General features: G+C 41.2%; 1 protein-coding gene and 1 long non-coding RNA gene across 2 annotated transcripts in view; one reads left to right on the top strand and one right to left on the bottom strand.

Moving 5' to 3' along the window:
- The window catches only part of LOC140337086 (G-protein coupled receptor 22-like), a 115,139-nt gene extending 103,897 nt beyond the window's left edge, over nt 1-11,242 (top strand). Inside the window, exon 3 of the mRNA XM_072420622.1 lies at nt 5,363-11,242. Within this exon, the coding sequence (XP_072276723.1) occupies nt 5,413-6,702 (1,290 nt within the window). The 5' untranslated portion in view covers nt 5,363-5,412 and the 3' untranslated portion in view covers nt 6,703-11,242. The remainder of the gene's footprint in view (nt 1-5,362) is intronic.
- Nucleotides 1-14,993, bottom strand: part of LOC140337087 (uncharacterized) — a 42,453-nt gene that overhangs the window by 6,927 nt on the left and 20,533 nt on the right. The gene's annotated exons all lie outside the window — the stretch shown is intronic.

Genomic DNA, 14,993 nt, shown 5'->3' with positions numbered 1-14,993 from the left:
TAGAATAAAATGGCCTGTGTGCTTAGCCCTATTGGGCTTCTCCGGGATAATTATTGGTAAGTGTAGGATATACATGGAGGACCCTCCTGGCACAGACACAGCTCTTCATCCAGCTTGGAAAAGAAGCCACAGCCACTGGAATTCTTAGACAGGTACTCTTTAACAGGCATAGCGGACGCCAGTACAGAGAACGCTATCTTCCTTTGTCTCTCCTCATCCATGGCACAATGAGGTTTAATGAAAAGTCAGTCTCTCTATTAGAACTTCATCAGGGCTCTTAGCTGCAATCCATCACTGTACTTATGGAACTCAGCACTTCACTGTTCTTATGCCGTACAAGTGCCCTCCGCTGTACTCCTCTGATCTCTACAGAAGAATAAATCTGAATTAAAGCTAAACTCCAGAGAGGCACGTAGCCGTAAGAATTAGGCGCAGTGCCTACATGACCGGGTGCTGGGGCCTAGCCCAGAGCTTTTAAGGGGTTAAGAAAAAGGGTAGTGTTGCCAGAGGGGGCTGGGCTAGTGTACAACGTGGGATAGGAGGAGATTAGGGATGGGAGATGTTAAAAGGGGCTGGACGATAGTGAGAGGCCCTCTTTTGGACAGAAAAAGTTTCCCACCCACCCTCCCTCTTATGTTTCGGTAGAGTTGAGAGGTGGGTTCGTTTTAGAGGTTGGGGTCTTGGAAGGCAGGGATTCAGTGTATTGAAAAGGGGTGGATTTTGGCAGGGGGGATCCCCTTTGGTGGGGTCTCCCCTTTATGATGAACGGATGATTATGGCTCCTGAAGGCAGTGCTGGGCAGCTAGGGGCCAAGGTGGAGATGTTGGAAGGGTTCAATTCTTGTTGGGTGGGATTTTGCCTTCTGAGACCTGCAGCTTGGTTGTTTGGGTGTATAATTGGGAGTTTGATAACATTATGGATACTGTTGTAATGGTTATGTATTATTAAAAGGGGAATTAATTGTTGTTGGTTCATTAAGCTATATTCAATGTAATATGTTAACATTATATAATCCCGTTTAATAATAATAATTATATTAATAATGGAGTGTTATGTTAATTTATGTTAATGTATGCTTATCAAAGTGTAAAATGTAATTTATTTTGGCATTTATTTATTTGGATATTTGTTTGTTAATTATTTGGAAAGTTAAACTTTATTTATTGGTGTTTTAAATAAACGGCTGCTTGCCAGCCAATTTAAGTCCAAGATTTTGTGTTGGGGTATTTAATTGGGGGGAGTGGCTGGTATGCAGGGGGAGTTTGGTAGTAGAAGGTAGTTATGACAATGGTGTTTATAAGGGATGGGCTAGAAGGTCCGAGCTACCCGCGTCAAGGCAATCAGCTAAATACATATAGGGAGTTGTTTTAGTGCCCAAGAGTTTGTCCACCCAGTTCTGTCACATAGCACAGCCCTGTCTGGTGGAAGAAGAGACCTAATTATTTTCTTTGCAGCAGTTAAATACCATTTACAGGTCCCTTCCATGGCCTGTGACTGGACCGTGAATAGGAAGCAGCAGAATGATTAAGTGATTCATCATATGGGTAATGTGACCCTAAATTAGACAATCGGCTGTGGATGAGGGGATAGCCACTCAGGTTAGTTGCCCCAGGAAGGGGTTTGAAAGTATATCTGCATACCTCTTCTGCCAAGTAAAAACTTCAGCTTCAGCTGTGTTTATATACTTATACTTTAAACCAATCTGAATATTAAACAAAGTACCTATTTTTACATGAAAATACAGTAAAATGCTTTGACTCCAAGATAAACCTCGGACACTTTAAATGCTAACACATAAAAGAGTAATCAGTAGAAATGCCAATAAAAGTATTGTGGATAAATACATCTATGGTGTGTTCATTTTAAAACATTTATTTAAAAGAGGAAAAAAACATAAAATAACATGAACTTGCCCATATATACTCAAGTTTAAACCAATGTTTTTATTTACTGACATCAGAAAAAAAATCTCAGTTTACACCTGGGTCACATCAGTAGATGGTGCTGTGTCTTCATGTAAAGTGTGTAACAAACTTTAATTGGTGGTAATAGTTTGTTATACACCTTAAATGAGGACACAGTGCCATATAGTGATATGACCCAAGTGTAAACCAGGTATTTTTCAAATGCCATTTGAAGGTAAATAAAAATATTGGTTTATACTTGAGTATAAATGGTCAAATAATTGTGAGCTTGTTCACTCAAATCCAAGGTATTCTGTAACATATTTTTAATTTTAAATTAATTTTCAAACTTTGAAATCTTCAGCTTGTAATATAATAATACTTAGTGTTACTTCCATGAAGGCGCAGGCACTTCCTGTTATAGGGTGACAACACTATGTGCCTGTTGTCCTCTTGAATTGACATCTGATCACATGAACTTCCAGTGAAAACTCTATGTGGCTGGGACACCCCTGTTGAAGCATTGGTAGCACCTGCAAGCCCTAACTCAGCAGTGACATGTAGCTCAAGCTGAATTTTAATGGGAAATGGTTAACAAAAAAAAAAGAAAAAAAAAGAATGTAAAAAGCATAAAAATGATGAATAATACAAACAGCAATTGTTTATGGTACATGGTGCTTTTAGCAAATGCAATATCCAGTTAAGGTTCAGATCTTGTTGAAATGTTTGCCTTGGCTGGCCCTTTAGCCTCCATCCTTTCATTTCAGCTCCTCATCATCAATATATATTGAGCGCTGCATCATCCCACCCATCATACAGCGGGATGATTCACCGTAAGCCAGAGATTATTCCCACATGAAATCCACTTTGTTTGTCTATTCATCCAGCATTGCTGCAGACTTCTCCATGCGAGGCATGCTCTGAATCCAAACCGGCTCCAGCTAATGAGGAAATCTAACAGTGGAGCACGCAGCACACACCGCTATTGGCCTTCTGCGCATTGTTCGCTTGCACGATACAGCAAAGGACGCCCACTCTCAGCAGGCCCAGGTGCCAGAGTGTCGGAGCACACTTCAATGTAACACCTTAACGGTCTTCTCAATACAATTTTATAATCTGGGTGTTAAAGAATTCTAAAAAGGTTCTGAAAAGTTATCAGGGTTACTCAGAATCCCCAATTTGGCCCTGGTTTGGATCAAAATTATTATCACAGTATTTTTATAGCAACAACATATTACGCAGCGCTGTACAATAAATAGGGGTTGCAAAGGATAGACAGATACACACAGTGAGACAGGAAGAGGAAAAGACCCTGCCCCTAAGAGATTACCATCTAGAAGAAAATCCCTCAGTCCCTCATTCCGCCCCTTTTGTCCCTTTCTTATGTATAACAGGCACTTAAAGTAGACCTAGCAATGCATTAGATAAAGTTTTATGCAACAAGCATGCATATTAATAATGCATTATTTAGTACCCCTCACAGAGATCTCATAGCCCCGCTGACAATGACTTCATCGGCTTTATTATCCAGAAGAACTAAGCCACTTTGTTCAGGCATCATCCAGGGTCAGCACCTATTTCCTGCACAATAATGTAAATCCTGGTATCTGTGCAGTCCTACAAAAAAGGTTTGATCAGTCTCTTCTGCAGCCTCTCAGCATGTAACTTGCTACAATGTTACAATCTGATCACTGGGGATAATAGAATGAGGAATTGCTTCCTCCTTTCTGCAGCAGACTGAAGATATTATCTGGGCAAAGTCATTGAACTAAATTTCACAGATGATCACTTTTTTGATAGTGGTAGAAAGAAACTTTTTCTTTTTTATGAAAAGAAATGATAGTGTTTGGAGTCTATTGAGTCATGTCAGGAATTTATTCATGCACACTGAAAGTCCTCTTTAGGAAATGTTACCATACCAGAGGGATTATTTTGCTTTAAAATTGTATCTACAGGCATGAGGATACAACAGGCAAGGTCCTGTTGTTTAGAAAAAAGGAAACATATCAACCCATCTAGCAAGCTTTTTTAATGATTGATTGAAAAGCAGTCTCACTTCTTCTGATTGCTCTATAATTTAAATGATTGGGAGGGATGGAATGGCTATAAAACATGGCAAGCAGTGGACGACTTTAATAAAATACATGCGTCAGTCCTCCATTACTGGCTGATGTCTGTCTTTGCTATGGCAGCATGACGTCAGCATGAAAGCAACCTCCTGCAATTTAAAAGGAAAATTTTAAGTGTACCTCTGCTTTGTTCATAGGGATGAAGCTACACATTACCTGCCCTGCCCAGCAGCAAAAATTTGCTCCCTATGTAACCTCCAACTTGCTTTATTTGGAGTTTTTGGACTTTTACACTGTATCATATGGAGTGTATGTTTTTTAATGTAAGGCCACCTGCACTACTGTCTATTGTGATCCTGATCTCATTCTTTACATTGACCTGGAAAGTAGTATTTAGAGGGAACATCAGACATTAATTTATATTTAATGTCTGGTGTCTCCCCATAAGGGAAAACATGCTTGGTTAGGTGAAATGCACTGTGCCATACAAAATGTGAGTCCTTAAAGGACTTAGAACCCTTCCTGCCTCCATGGGACAGCCATAGGCCCAATACTAAGCTTCAGTCCTGTTGCATGTGGGTCAGAATGTAGTACCACCAGAAATACCATGGCTGAATGGTCTACCCCATTAGGATATATGTTTCTATTACTCCCCAGTCCTACTCCATAGAGGCTTTGGTTTTCCCACCTTACATCGATGATGGGCAACATACAACTCTATGTTGTTGGGAATAACTGGCTCTGTAACATTAGGATGTATGGCTGCCGTAAAACCTACAGTTCTTTGTGCAGAGTTGACCACAGAAACAAGAGAATGATATTCCTCCCTATAATGAGAAATAAATCCAATGGGGTTTAGTGAATGTTCAGGGGCCCAGCTACAACCTTCACACTCCTGAAGTAAACCAGAGAAATGTAAACCAAGGCTATGATTAAGCCTTATAACCTGGTAGTTTAAAATGTGTCTAGGTGCTGTCATGTTCCTTGAAATCACCTGTGCATATAAAACACTTAATGAATGTGCCATACCACTCCATATGACTCCTTGTTTGTGAGTAATACCTGTATACAGCTGGTGTCTTATGGAAATATAGTAAAACAAGGAGACTTTCTGTACCTATTGCAATTCATATCAATTCAACTAAAGTGATGAGGGGCTCAAGCAGATACCTTGCCTAACGCCCCATTCTGCTTTAATTCATCCATGCCATAAACATTTAGTTTTCAGCAATTGATGATACTGTGGCTTGATACTATAAATGTGCAGGGGTGGTAAAGTTTGGAACAGTTGAAATAATAAAACAAAACAGGTTAAGGGTATAGCCCTGAAAAGTTTGTGAATGCAGTCATTTATCAATAAACTGATTGATTTCTTTTTTTTCTTTACAGGGAGACGAACTGAAGAAATTCCTCATTCCTAGGACTATGCAGAGGACAGAATGGTGTCAGCCAAGGAGACAGATATGTATGACGCCATCTTGGAAACTAACGATGGATCCAGCTCTGATGCCGGCTGGTACTTTCCGTACCCGCTGGGCTTCCAGGTGTCCCTCACCAGCTTCCTCATGTTGGAGATTGTATTGGGTTTTAGCAGCAACTTGACAGTCCTTGTGCTTTACTGCATGCAGTCCAACCTGGTGGATTCAGTTAGCAACATGGTGACCATGAACCTTCATGTTTTGGACATCATCATCTGTGTGATCTGTGTCCCACTGACAATAGTCATAATTTTGATTCCTTTAGAGCAGAACATAGCTCTGGTTTGCTGCTTCCATGAGGCCTGTGTCACTTTCAGTAGCATTGCAACAGCCATCAACGTCCTGGTCATCAGTCTGGACAGGTACGATATCTCCGTGAGACCTGCTAATCGGGTTCTCACTCCCAGCAGGATGGTGCTACTCCTGTCCTGTGTCTGGTTTGTCTCTCTCATGGTCTTCTTCATTCCTTTCTTTGAGGTGGAATTTTTTGGTGACCCAGATCACATTGCCACCTGGCAGAATCGGACTTTGCTCTGCGTAAGCGTCAATGAGTATCACACAGAGTTGGGCATGTACTACCACCTAGTCATCCAGATCCCCATCTTTTTTGCAGCAGTGGCTGTAATGCTGGTCACCTATTCTAAAATCCTTCAGGCCCTCAACATTAGGATTGGCAACCACTTTAAGAGAAGCCAGCGTCGGAAAACCAAGAAGAAAAAGAAAAGGAAATCTTCTGACCAAAGCAACATGGCAGAGACCAAGAGACTGGCTCCTCCTGTTATCCAGAACCCACCCATGAGGGTCCAAGCATCTGTGTCTGTCATCATCGCCTTAAGGCGAGCAGTGAAACGCCATCGGGATCGCAGAGAACGCCAGAAACGTGTCTTTAGGATGTCTCTCATTATCATCACCACCTTTTTGCTCTGCTGGGCCCCCATATCTATCGTGAACCTTCTTATCCTCTGTATGGGACCCAGTGATTTCATGGTAAAACTGCGAATCTGCTTTATCACCATGGCCTATGGCACAACTATTTTCCACCCTCTGTTGTATGCCTTTACTCGGCAGAAATTCCGCAATGTCTTGAAGAATAAGATGAAGAAGAGAGTGGTTTCAGTGTTGCAAGTAGACCCCGCACCCGGGGGGACAGTTATACACAACTCTTGGATAGAGCCAAAAAAGGGAAGGAAAGCAAAACTTGAGTGTAGTGACGGCACTGACAGATGTCTCACAGATGCCGTAAAGGAATGATCCTCCTTTTCAAAGAGGGTGCAACAAAGACACTAATATGGCTGAGGGGTTAATGGCGGATATAAGTGCACAATTTTTTACTTCAACTCTTAATCTTTATATGAACAAGGAGCACCATATGATATCGGTTGTAGCCATAAACTATACCCTTGCTCCATTTCAAAAGCACTGCCATGTTACCTCTGTGGCTTGGCTCGCCACAAGTCCACTCAACCCATCCGATATAGGATGGCTAATCCAGGTGATCCATACCCCGTTTGCAGGGGCAATTGCAGTGAGTTTCGAGTAATTGTTGAGTCATTTGTCAAAACCTGGCAAATCGGGAATCTACAAGTTTTTATAGTGAGTAGAACTGCATGCCTTGATGTGTCAAGAATCATCGTAGGAGAGCAATTCGTCAAAGTTAATAAAAATAGACACACATCAACAAAAAAAACAGGAGCTTCTGAATGAACCTGTATTTTTCTATGGATAACATATTTGATTTTACCATCTCCGCAGCCAAGAACTGTAAATTTAGGACTGTAAAAACAAAAAATATATATATATCAACAATATTTGTTTTATAGTTTAAAAGAGAATATATATATTGAGTGTGGTGTCTACATATTCAGTCTGGCTTACGCCTCTCTAGGGACACTTTAGTAAATGTGCGTTAGTTTGCACATATTTTAAATCCACTACTGATAGTCAATGTATTCTTCCACTTTTCTTAAAAAAAAATTACAAAGAAACAAAAAAAAAACTAAATGTAACCTTCCATTTTATCAAGGCATTCAGACTAAAGCCAGTGGCTATTTGCACCGGGTTTTCTGCAAAACGGAGTGGTGCAGTTCTGACATTGTGAATGGTTCGCTGTCTGTTTCATCCATGTGGTACGTCCATAGAAGGTAGTCTGCTCATTAAAGCACAATAGGATGTATGTGTGCAATATAATGACAATATCAGTGCAAAAAAAAATGTAAAACAATGCAGGGGAAATTCAGCATTGGTTGAGGAATCTAATCCTATCAGAGAACAGGTCCTCAGATGGCCATTTTAGCACCATGGAAGCTGCCAATTTACTTACTGGAACAAAGCTGAAAAAGGCCATGCTTTAAAGAGCATCTTTTTGTGCAAAGAGATCAAGGGCACATACAGTGGGGCCATCCTTCAGTGAAGGTGGACAGGCCACGTATAGAGAGGCACCCCTTAAGTGAATTGTTGAACGGGCACGTATCCAGGGGCTTTGCTTTATAGAATATAAAGTGAATCTTCATTCAACTAAAGGGTGGAAAAGAACACATATAGAGAGGCATCCCTTAAGTGAAAAATGGAAAGGCTACATCCAGAGGGGCATACGTTAAAGGGCAGACAGGGGACCATTTAGAGAGATATCCTTTGACTAAGGGGTGGAGAAGGGCACATTTCCAGAGATATCCATTGAATGAAGGGTGGAGAAAGGAACATCGAGAGGGGCATCCTTTGACTGAAGGGTAAATAAGGGCACATTTAGAGAGGCGTTTCTAGAATTGTGGAAAAGGGCACATACCCAGAACCAAATCATGTAAAGTAAAGCTGAGTGAATGGTAGACAATGACACATTTAAAGGTGCATGGCTTGAGTGAAGGATGGACAAGGGAACATTTGGATGGGTGTCCTAGACTGAAGGGTGGAGAAGGACAGATTTAGAGAGGTATCCTTTGACTAAAGGGTGGACAGGGTAACATTTAGAGGAGCATACTTTGACTGGAGTGTAGAGAAGGACATATTTAGAGTGACATCCGTTGACAGAAGGGTGGACAAGAACACAATTAGAGAAGCATTCCTTTAACTGAATGATGGACAAGGGAACATTTAGAGAGGCATCCTCTGACTAAAGGGTGGAAGAGCAACTTTGGAGAGACACCCCTTGATAGAGTTGTGGAACAGAGAACCAATCCAAAGCCATTGTTTTATATAATGTAATCTTCCTTTGACTGAAAGACAGACAAAAGCACAATTATATATGCTCCTTGACTGGAGGTGGACAAGGGAACATTTAGAGGGGCATTCTTTAACGTTAGGGTGGAGAGGGACACATTGGAGAAGTACCCTTTGACTGAAGAGTAGATAAAGGCACCTTTAGAGAGACATCCCTTGAGTAAATTGTGGAACAGGGAATGTAGCCAAAAATATTGCTTAAAAGATTGAGTGAAGTATGGAAAACAGCTTATTTCCAGAGGCAATTTTTCACTGAAGGGAGAATAAGGGCAACATTTAGAGAACTTTTTGGGCTACTAGGACATTTTAGGAGGTCAAGAAGGCACACTAGGCCAGACTCTCTCTCAAGTCCCGCTCTGATGGCTCCGCCCCCACCAGGAATGCCCCTGAAGAGAAATCCTTCTACTCCACAATGCAAACGGAGGAAAGGAAATGTCTCCTTACCTCTTACGCCCACATGCGGCTCCGGAGCCGCAAGTTGTCGACCCCTGCCGGCCGAGATTAGGCTGGATCGACCAGGGGGGGATTAGGTCGGAACGGACTACTGGCTAGGTCATATCTGGCCTAAAGGCCTGAGTTTGCCTACCCCTGATTTAAAGAAACATCCTTTAAGTTAATTGTGGAACAGGGAATGTATTCAGAGGCATTGTTTAATTGAATATAAACTGAAGCTTCACTTTAGTGAATGGTGGACAAGGGCACATTTGGAGAGGCATCTCCTTGAATGAAGGGTGGGCAAGGGCACCTTTTGAGAGACATCCTTTGAGTGAATTGTGGAAAAGGGAACATATCCAGAGGCATTCTTTATTGGAATGTAAAACTGAAGCTTCACCTAAGTGAAGGGTGGACAAGGGAACATTTTGAGAGGCAGCTTTCAACTCAAGGGTGGATATCCCATTGACTGAAGGGCAGACACGAGCACATTTACAGAGACGTCTTTGACTAAGGGTGGTCAAGAGCCTTTAAGTGGTCAAGGCATTAAAAGAGCCCCCATTGATTGAAGAGTGAAAAGGACAGGAGTTTCCTTGTATGTGCCTTTTTCTACTACCGACTATCATGGCAGTCGGACACACAAGCCACACCTGGAGCACTTGAAAGATGCAAAAGGCGTTTTAGGAGAGGCAACCTTGACTGAAAGGTATAGAAAGCACAAAGAAAGGAGTCATCCATTGAGCAAAGTGTGGGAAAAGGGTACATATAGGGCAGTGGTGGACAAAGCTAACATTAGGCCCTTGTGCAGAATTCACTTAGGGTCCCATTGCTGAATTGACTTGGGGCCCCTGTGGGAAACTTTGTTGGCTGAGGAGGATCTGGGGCTCTTATGCAGAGGCACACTTTGTACCTCCCTATGTCCTCCCCTATTACCAAGGTATAACAGTGGGTGCTTCCCCAATGTGGCCATTGCTACCAATCAAAAATCATTTACTGTGTGGGCAGCCTATAATAGTGAGGCAACAGAATGATAACATATGATTGGTTGCACATTACTCACTGCTTTAATACTCAAAAAGCCATAACAACCAGTCCGATTTTATTATACTACAACCCCGCTCATAAAATATTTTGGTTTGGTTGTTGTTTTTACACATTCCCTACTGCCATATATAGTAAAAAAAAAAAAAAAAAAAGCTTTAAACAGCTGAACGTTAATATTCAATCTTCACAATATCAATCATAAAACTTCTCAGCGATGTGACTGTTTCTTAGGGAACTACAAATTTATCTGTGTGCTTTAGCCCATAGCAATCAATCGATTTTCATTAGTCCATGCAGTCTAAGCAGCTGATTGGCTGTTGTAAGATATTGCCCACCTTTGAACTTTTCTCCATTTATTAAAGTAGACCTGTCAAGAAAATTAAATTGTTAGCTGTAACCATGCCGGGCAATTAATCTTACCTACAAACCTGTAAAGGAAGTCCTAATGAACAGCAGGAGCAGGGAAAGAAGTAGAAATGTTGTATCTGAAAACTTGTTTGATTTTCATGGACTGAATAAAATTCTCTTGTATGTAAAAATGGAACTATTAGCTGCCATTTCCTGACAGGTTTGCTTTGAATGTGATGGAGAAAATCCCTGTACTTTTATTTTCCAATCTCACGCTGTAAGTTGTTCTGCCTGTTCTGTGACTGTGGCGGGTGGCGCACATTTTATGGAGCAGAGACGTGCAGTTTGCAGATAGTTCATTTGTTAGCTATGAAAAGGGTAACAGCTGGAGACAAAAATAAAGCTTACAGTTTATATTACACAGTGTGTGTTTGTTTCAGTCGTGCGAAGGTTTTAAACAAGGAGACGGCAACTTTTTCCAGCTGGATCCTTTCTGCTGGGAAGATGGCGCTTGGCGGTTAATTGGTCTCTATGGTATATGAATACTTTGCTTTAGAGCAACTGGGTGAAATGCTTCTAAAATGCTGAGCTGAGAAATGTCTGCATGTGTTCATTATAGTGGCCACACGAGGGCGACAAATGGAACATAAAAAAACTGAAATCCAGTTGGATGGTATCAGGCAACACAGACAGTCCCTATATCTTGAACTATTTATAAAGTGCCAACATATTACACAGCGCTGTACATTAAATAGTTGTTGCAAATGATTGACAGATACAAACAATGGCACAGGAGGAGGAGAGGACCCTGTCCATATGAGTTTACAATCTAAAAGATGTTAGGCTTTGTGCTGCACTGCATGGGCCATTTTTGCAAAAATTCTAGAATAGGTCGGATTAAGGGACCACACACGTCTAATGACTTGTATTGCCTGAATATAAATAAAAAAGGAAAAAAATAATGATTTTTATGTTTTAATGAAATAATGATCCTATCACACAGTGATAGGATTACCTTGCAGCATAATTCTGGGAGGCTTCCAGTAGTTGGTAAATGCCAGCTGCATGGCTTCCTTAAACACTGTGCTGTTCTTAATGAATCATTGTTCCAACATTTGACTGCAGGCAGTACTTTACGGTTGGCCACAAGGGGCGCTACAAGTAGAATCTCCAGTTCACAGGCATTAGGAAGCGGTAACCACACCACAACCTTACCGCCCGTTTAAACTTGACATAAGGCTTAGTCTACAAGGGCGTTTTCCCCAGCGTTTAACCTGAGGCTTTTAAAGCTCATGTTTGAAATCCCTATGCATTCCAATGTGCTAATCTACACCAGGACGTTTCCCTGAGGCACGTTTATGAGCTTTATCCAAAATGTTGCTTGCAACGTTTAAAAAAATAAAACACTGGGTTAAAGCCGGAAAACACCCAAAAACGCGGGAAAAAGTGGGTAAATACGGGTAAATGCTTCCACTGATTTCAATGGGACGTTTTCTCGTGTTTTTGAGCACCTAAATTCAAATGCGTTAACAACGCGGGAAAACGCCAAAAAAAACAGCATAGGCGTTTTCCAGCGTTTTAAATGCAAGTCTTAAAATGGTAATAAAATGCATAAAATATATAAATATAATATATAAGTTTACATGTGTTTTTAAAAATGTCTGTGTAGACCCAGCCTAAATGGTGGAGGGTGGAGGTATGAAAAGGGAATTTTCTTCAAATGTGGTGAAAGGTTCTCTTTAAGATTCACACGGGAGCTTTGGGGAGAATGTCGTCAATCAATTAAAGTAATATGACAGAAGCTGCGCTGGGAACCGCCAGCGAGGACCGGCAATAAAATTAAGTTGAATTATGAATTTTCATGAGGGGGTCAGGCAGTTGCATCCTGTCATTATTTATTAACATAAACTGCTTGTGATTAAAATGACAAATTATTTCCACATGCGTAATGATTTTACTTATACATGCTGCATCATATTTGTATATATACCCTGAATAATGAATTTCTCATATTTGCTCTGAATAGTTTACTGAATACTATTGAATGCATTTTTATATCTGTTTATTAAGTGCAATATAAAGCCTGATAATCCTGCCAGAAATCCAATGAGTCGATAACTTCCTGTGCACCTAACTGCACTGTTATCAGCCACATTCTTTCCAGCTGTCTTTGTGGGCTACAGAAAATCTCCACTTTTATATCTTTTTATTATGTAGACAAGATGTTCTATGGTACAGAGAGTGTGTCACTGATGGGATCACCAGATGATAATTAGGAAATAAAAATGTATTACAATATCTAAGAACTGATGAGCTATATTACAGGGAAGGGGAGCGCAGGAAATGCACCATGCAGCAGATGGTCCACCATTGTCAAAAGGCGCAATGATGTGCAGTTGACATTGGAGGGAATGCATGTAGACAGGAAGTGCTTAAAAGGAAAAAATCAGCAGCAGTAATATGCAAGAAAAAAAAGAGTTTTAAAAAACTTGACAGTTTTTGGAAGGGGGTTTAACTAATCACTTAATTATTCTGTATTGGTCATATTACTGGGGCGTGGCACATGTATGTCCTTTGTCCTCCCTATTCGCAGGAAATATGAAAGTGCAAAGGGAGCATCGAAAATTTAAAAATGAACCCCCTGTCAATTCGGCTGAAAGTTTACTGGCAGCCATTGGAATCCCTTTTACATTTCTCATTTCAGTGCATTAAAACAATGACTCGTTCTGCCACCTAGTGGCCAATGGTCAAAAGTGCACAGCAGTCACAATAGGACAATGAGGATGAACATGGGTAGAATTGGCAGGGGAATCATTTAAATATTCCTCAGGGAGAATATACTAAGTTCATGCATATTGTGGGAAAACAATTGTAAAAATCCAAAGCTGCAGGCCACTTATCTGCTATTGTACAGGTAGAGGAAATGGAAATTGTATGCTGCAGAAACAGAAGCGCAATTTATTTCTAGTTTATTAGTAGGTGACAATACAAGCAGTCAATCACAATTCATCAATATCTTGCAATTTGGTGTTTGAATAGTGTTGTGGTCATTAGTTGTGTTTGTCATTACGATAACAAGCCCTGGATTCTTTATTTATTTTGTCGCCTGCTAATTACAAACCAACAGATTGCAGGGAGGATCGATCGTTTTATCAGGCAGGTGCGCAGAGAAATTAATGCGGGATAAAAGTAGAGAGATGTGGATTGGATTAACACATTGCAAAGCCTATTGTAGGCTCAGCACCCCCATCCTTGACACACACACCAGTCCATGATATAATATTTACCTTGTCAGGTTTGGCACATGAGGTACAGGGTCTTCTTCTAGTGAGAGCAGTGTTAAAGATGGGACCCACCCATTGCAAGTCCTCCATTTTGTTAGGTTCATTGACACTGAAGGTCAATTAACCCTGGAAGACTGAGGACATCTTGTGGCTGAAAAGAGGTACTGCAGGGGTTAATACTGACTCAGGTGAGTACTGTAGCCCAGCAGTAGCAAACCAGTGGTCCGCGGGTTAATTTTTTATCACAACCTGGACTCTCTCCCATTGCAGACCTGCGATGGGAGAGTGTGTGGGTTCTGGCATCATGACGGCACTATGGGGAAAGTTTCTGGCTCCCTGCGCATGCGCAGTCTGGTAAAATTAGTGGTCTTTGGGTTCAAAAAGGTTGGCGACCACTGCTATAGCCTATACTGCTCTGTTAGGGTAGGCAGCTTTAGGACTAAGGACATCTTGTATCAAAGAAGAAGTAGTGCAAGGGGTAGCTGTGGATCAAAGGTGAATCCTGCAGCCTGAGATGCCCTATTTTTTTAAAGCTCCTCAGGAGGCTTTAGGACTGAGGGCATATTGTGGCCAAGAAGAGATATTTTAGTTTGAAGATGGGTACTGCAGTCTTAGCTGTTCTTTATTAACACTGTGCACATGGTGGGTTTTTAAGACTGAGGACATCTTGTGGTCAAGAAGTGGTAGTACAAAGGATGTTTCTGGATTGAAGGTGGGTGAGTTTCCCTTGACCCTGCCTACTTTCAATCGTTGATCTAGAACTTAAATACCCATAAGGAAAGGTAAAAGTTCTTGTTTGTATATAAATTTCTTGTTCAGAGCAATATATTCAGCCAGATAGCCAGGAGATTAGCAAGAAGTCAGCAATTCTCAGCCTTTAGCCCCATGACAGGTTTAACCTTGTTTGAAGATATTTCCTCTACATCCTATTTTGTCTCCAGGGCAGGATATAAGGATAAATCTCCCCCAATAGGCACACAGACAGCCAATGTGCTACAAGTTAGAGCTCATCAGTCACAAAGGGGTTAATAATCCACTCCAAAGCAGAATCCATTCACAATACCACCAGCGGATAGGAGCCTTGCCTCTGTTTTCCATTTAAACCCCATTAGTTGTTGATGGGGGAACTTCCACCACCACATTACAATGTTTCATTCTTCGCTGAAGCTTATGGTAATGAGGGTTCTTTACCGTCAATGTTACAATCCGCCTGCCGCTTTT

Source organism: Pyxicephalus adspersus, chromosome 8 (assembly GCF_032062135.1).
Source record: "Pyxicephalus adspersus chromosome 8, UCB_Pads_2.0, whole genome shotgun sequence".
Taxonomy (NCBI): Eukaryota; Metazoa; Chordata; class Amphibia; order Anura; family Pyxicephalidae; genus Pyxicephalus; species Pyxicephalus adspersus.
Note: the sequence above shows the minus strand (reverse complement) of the source record. Positions and strands in the feature narration are given on the sequence as shown.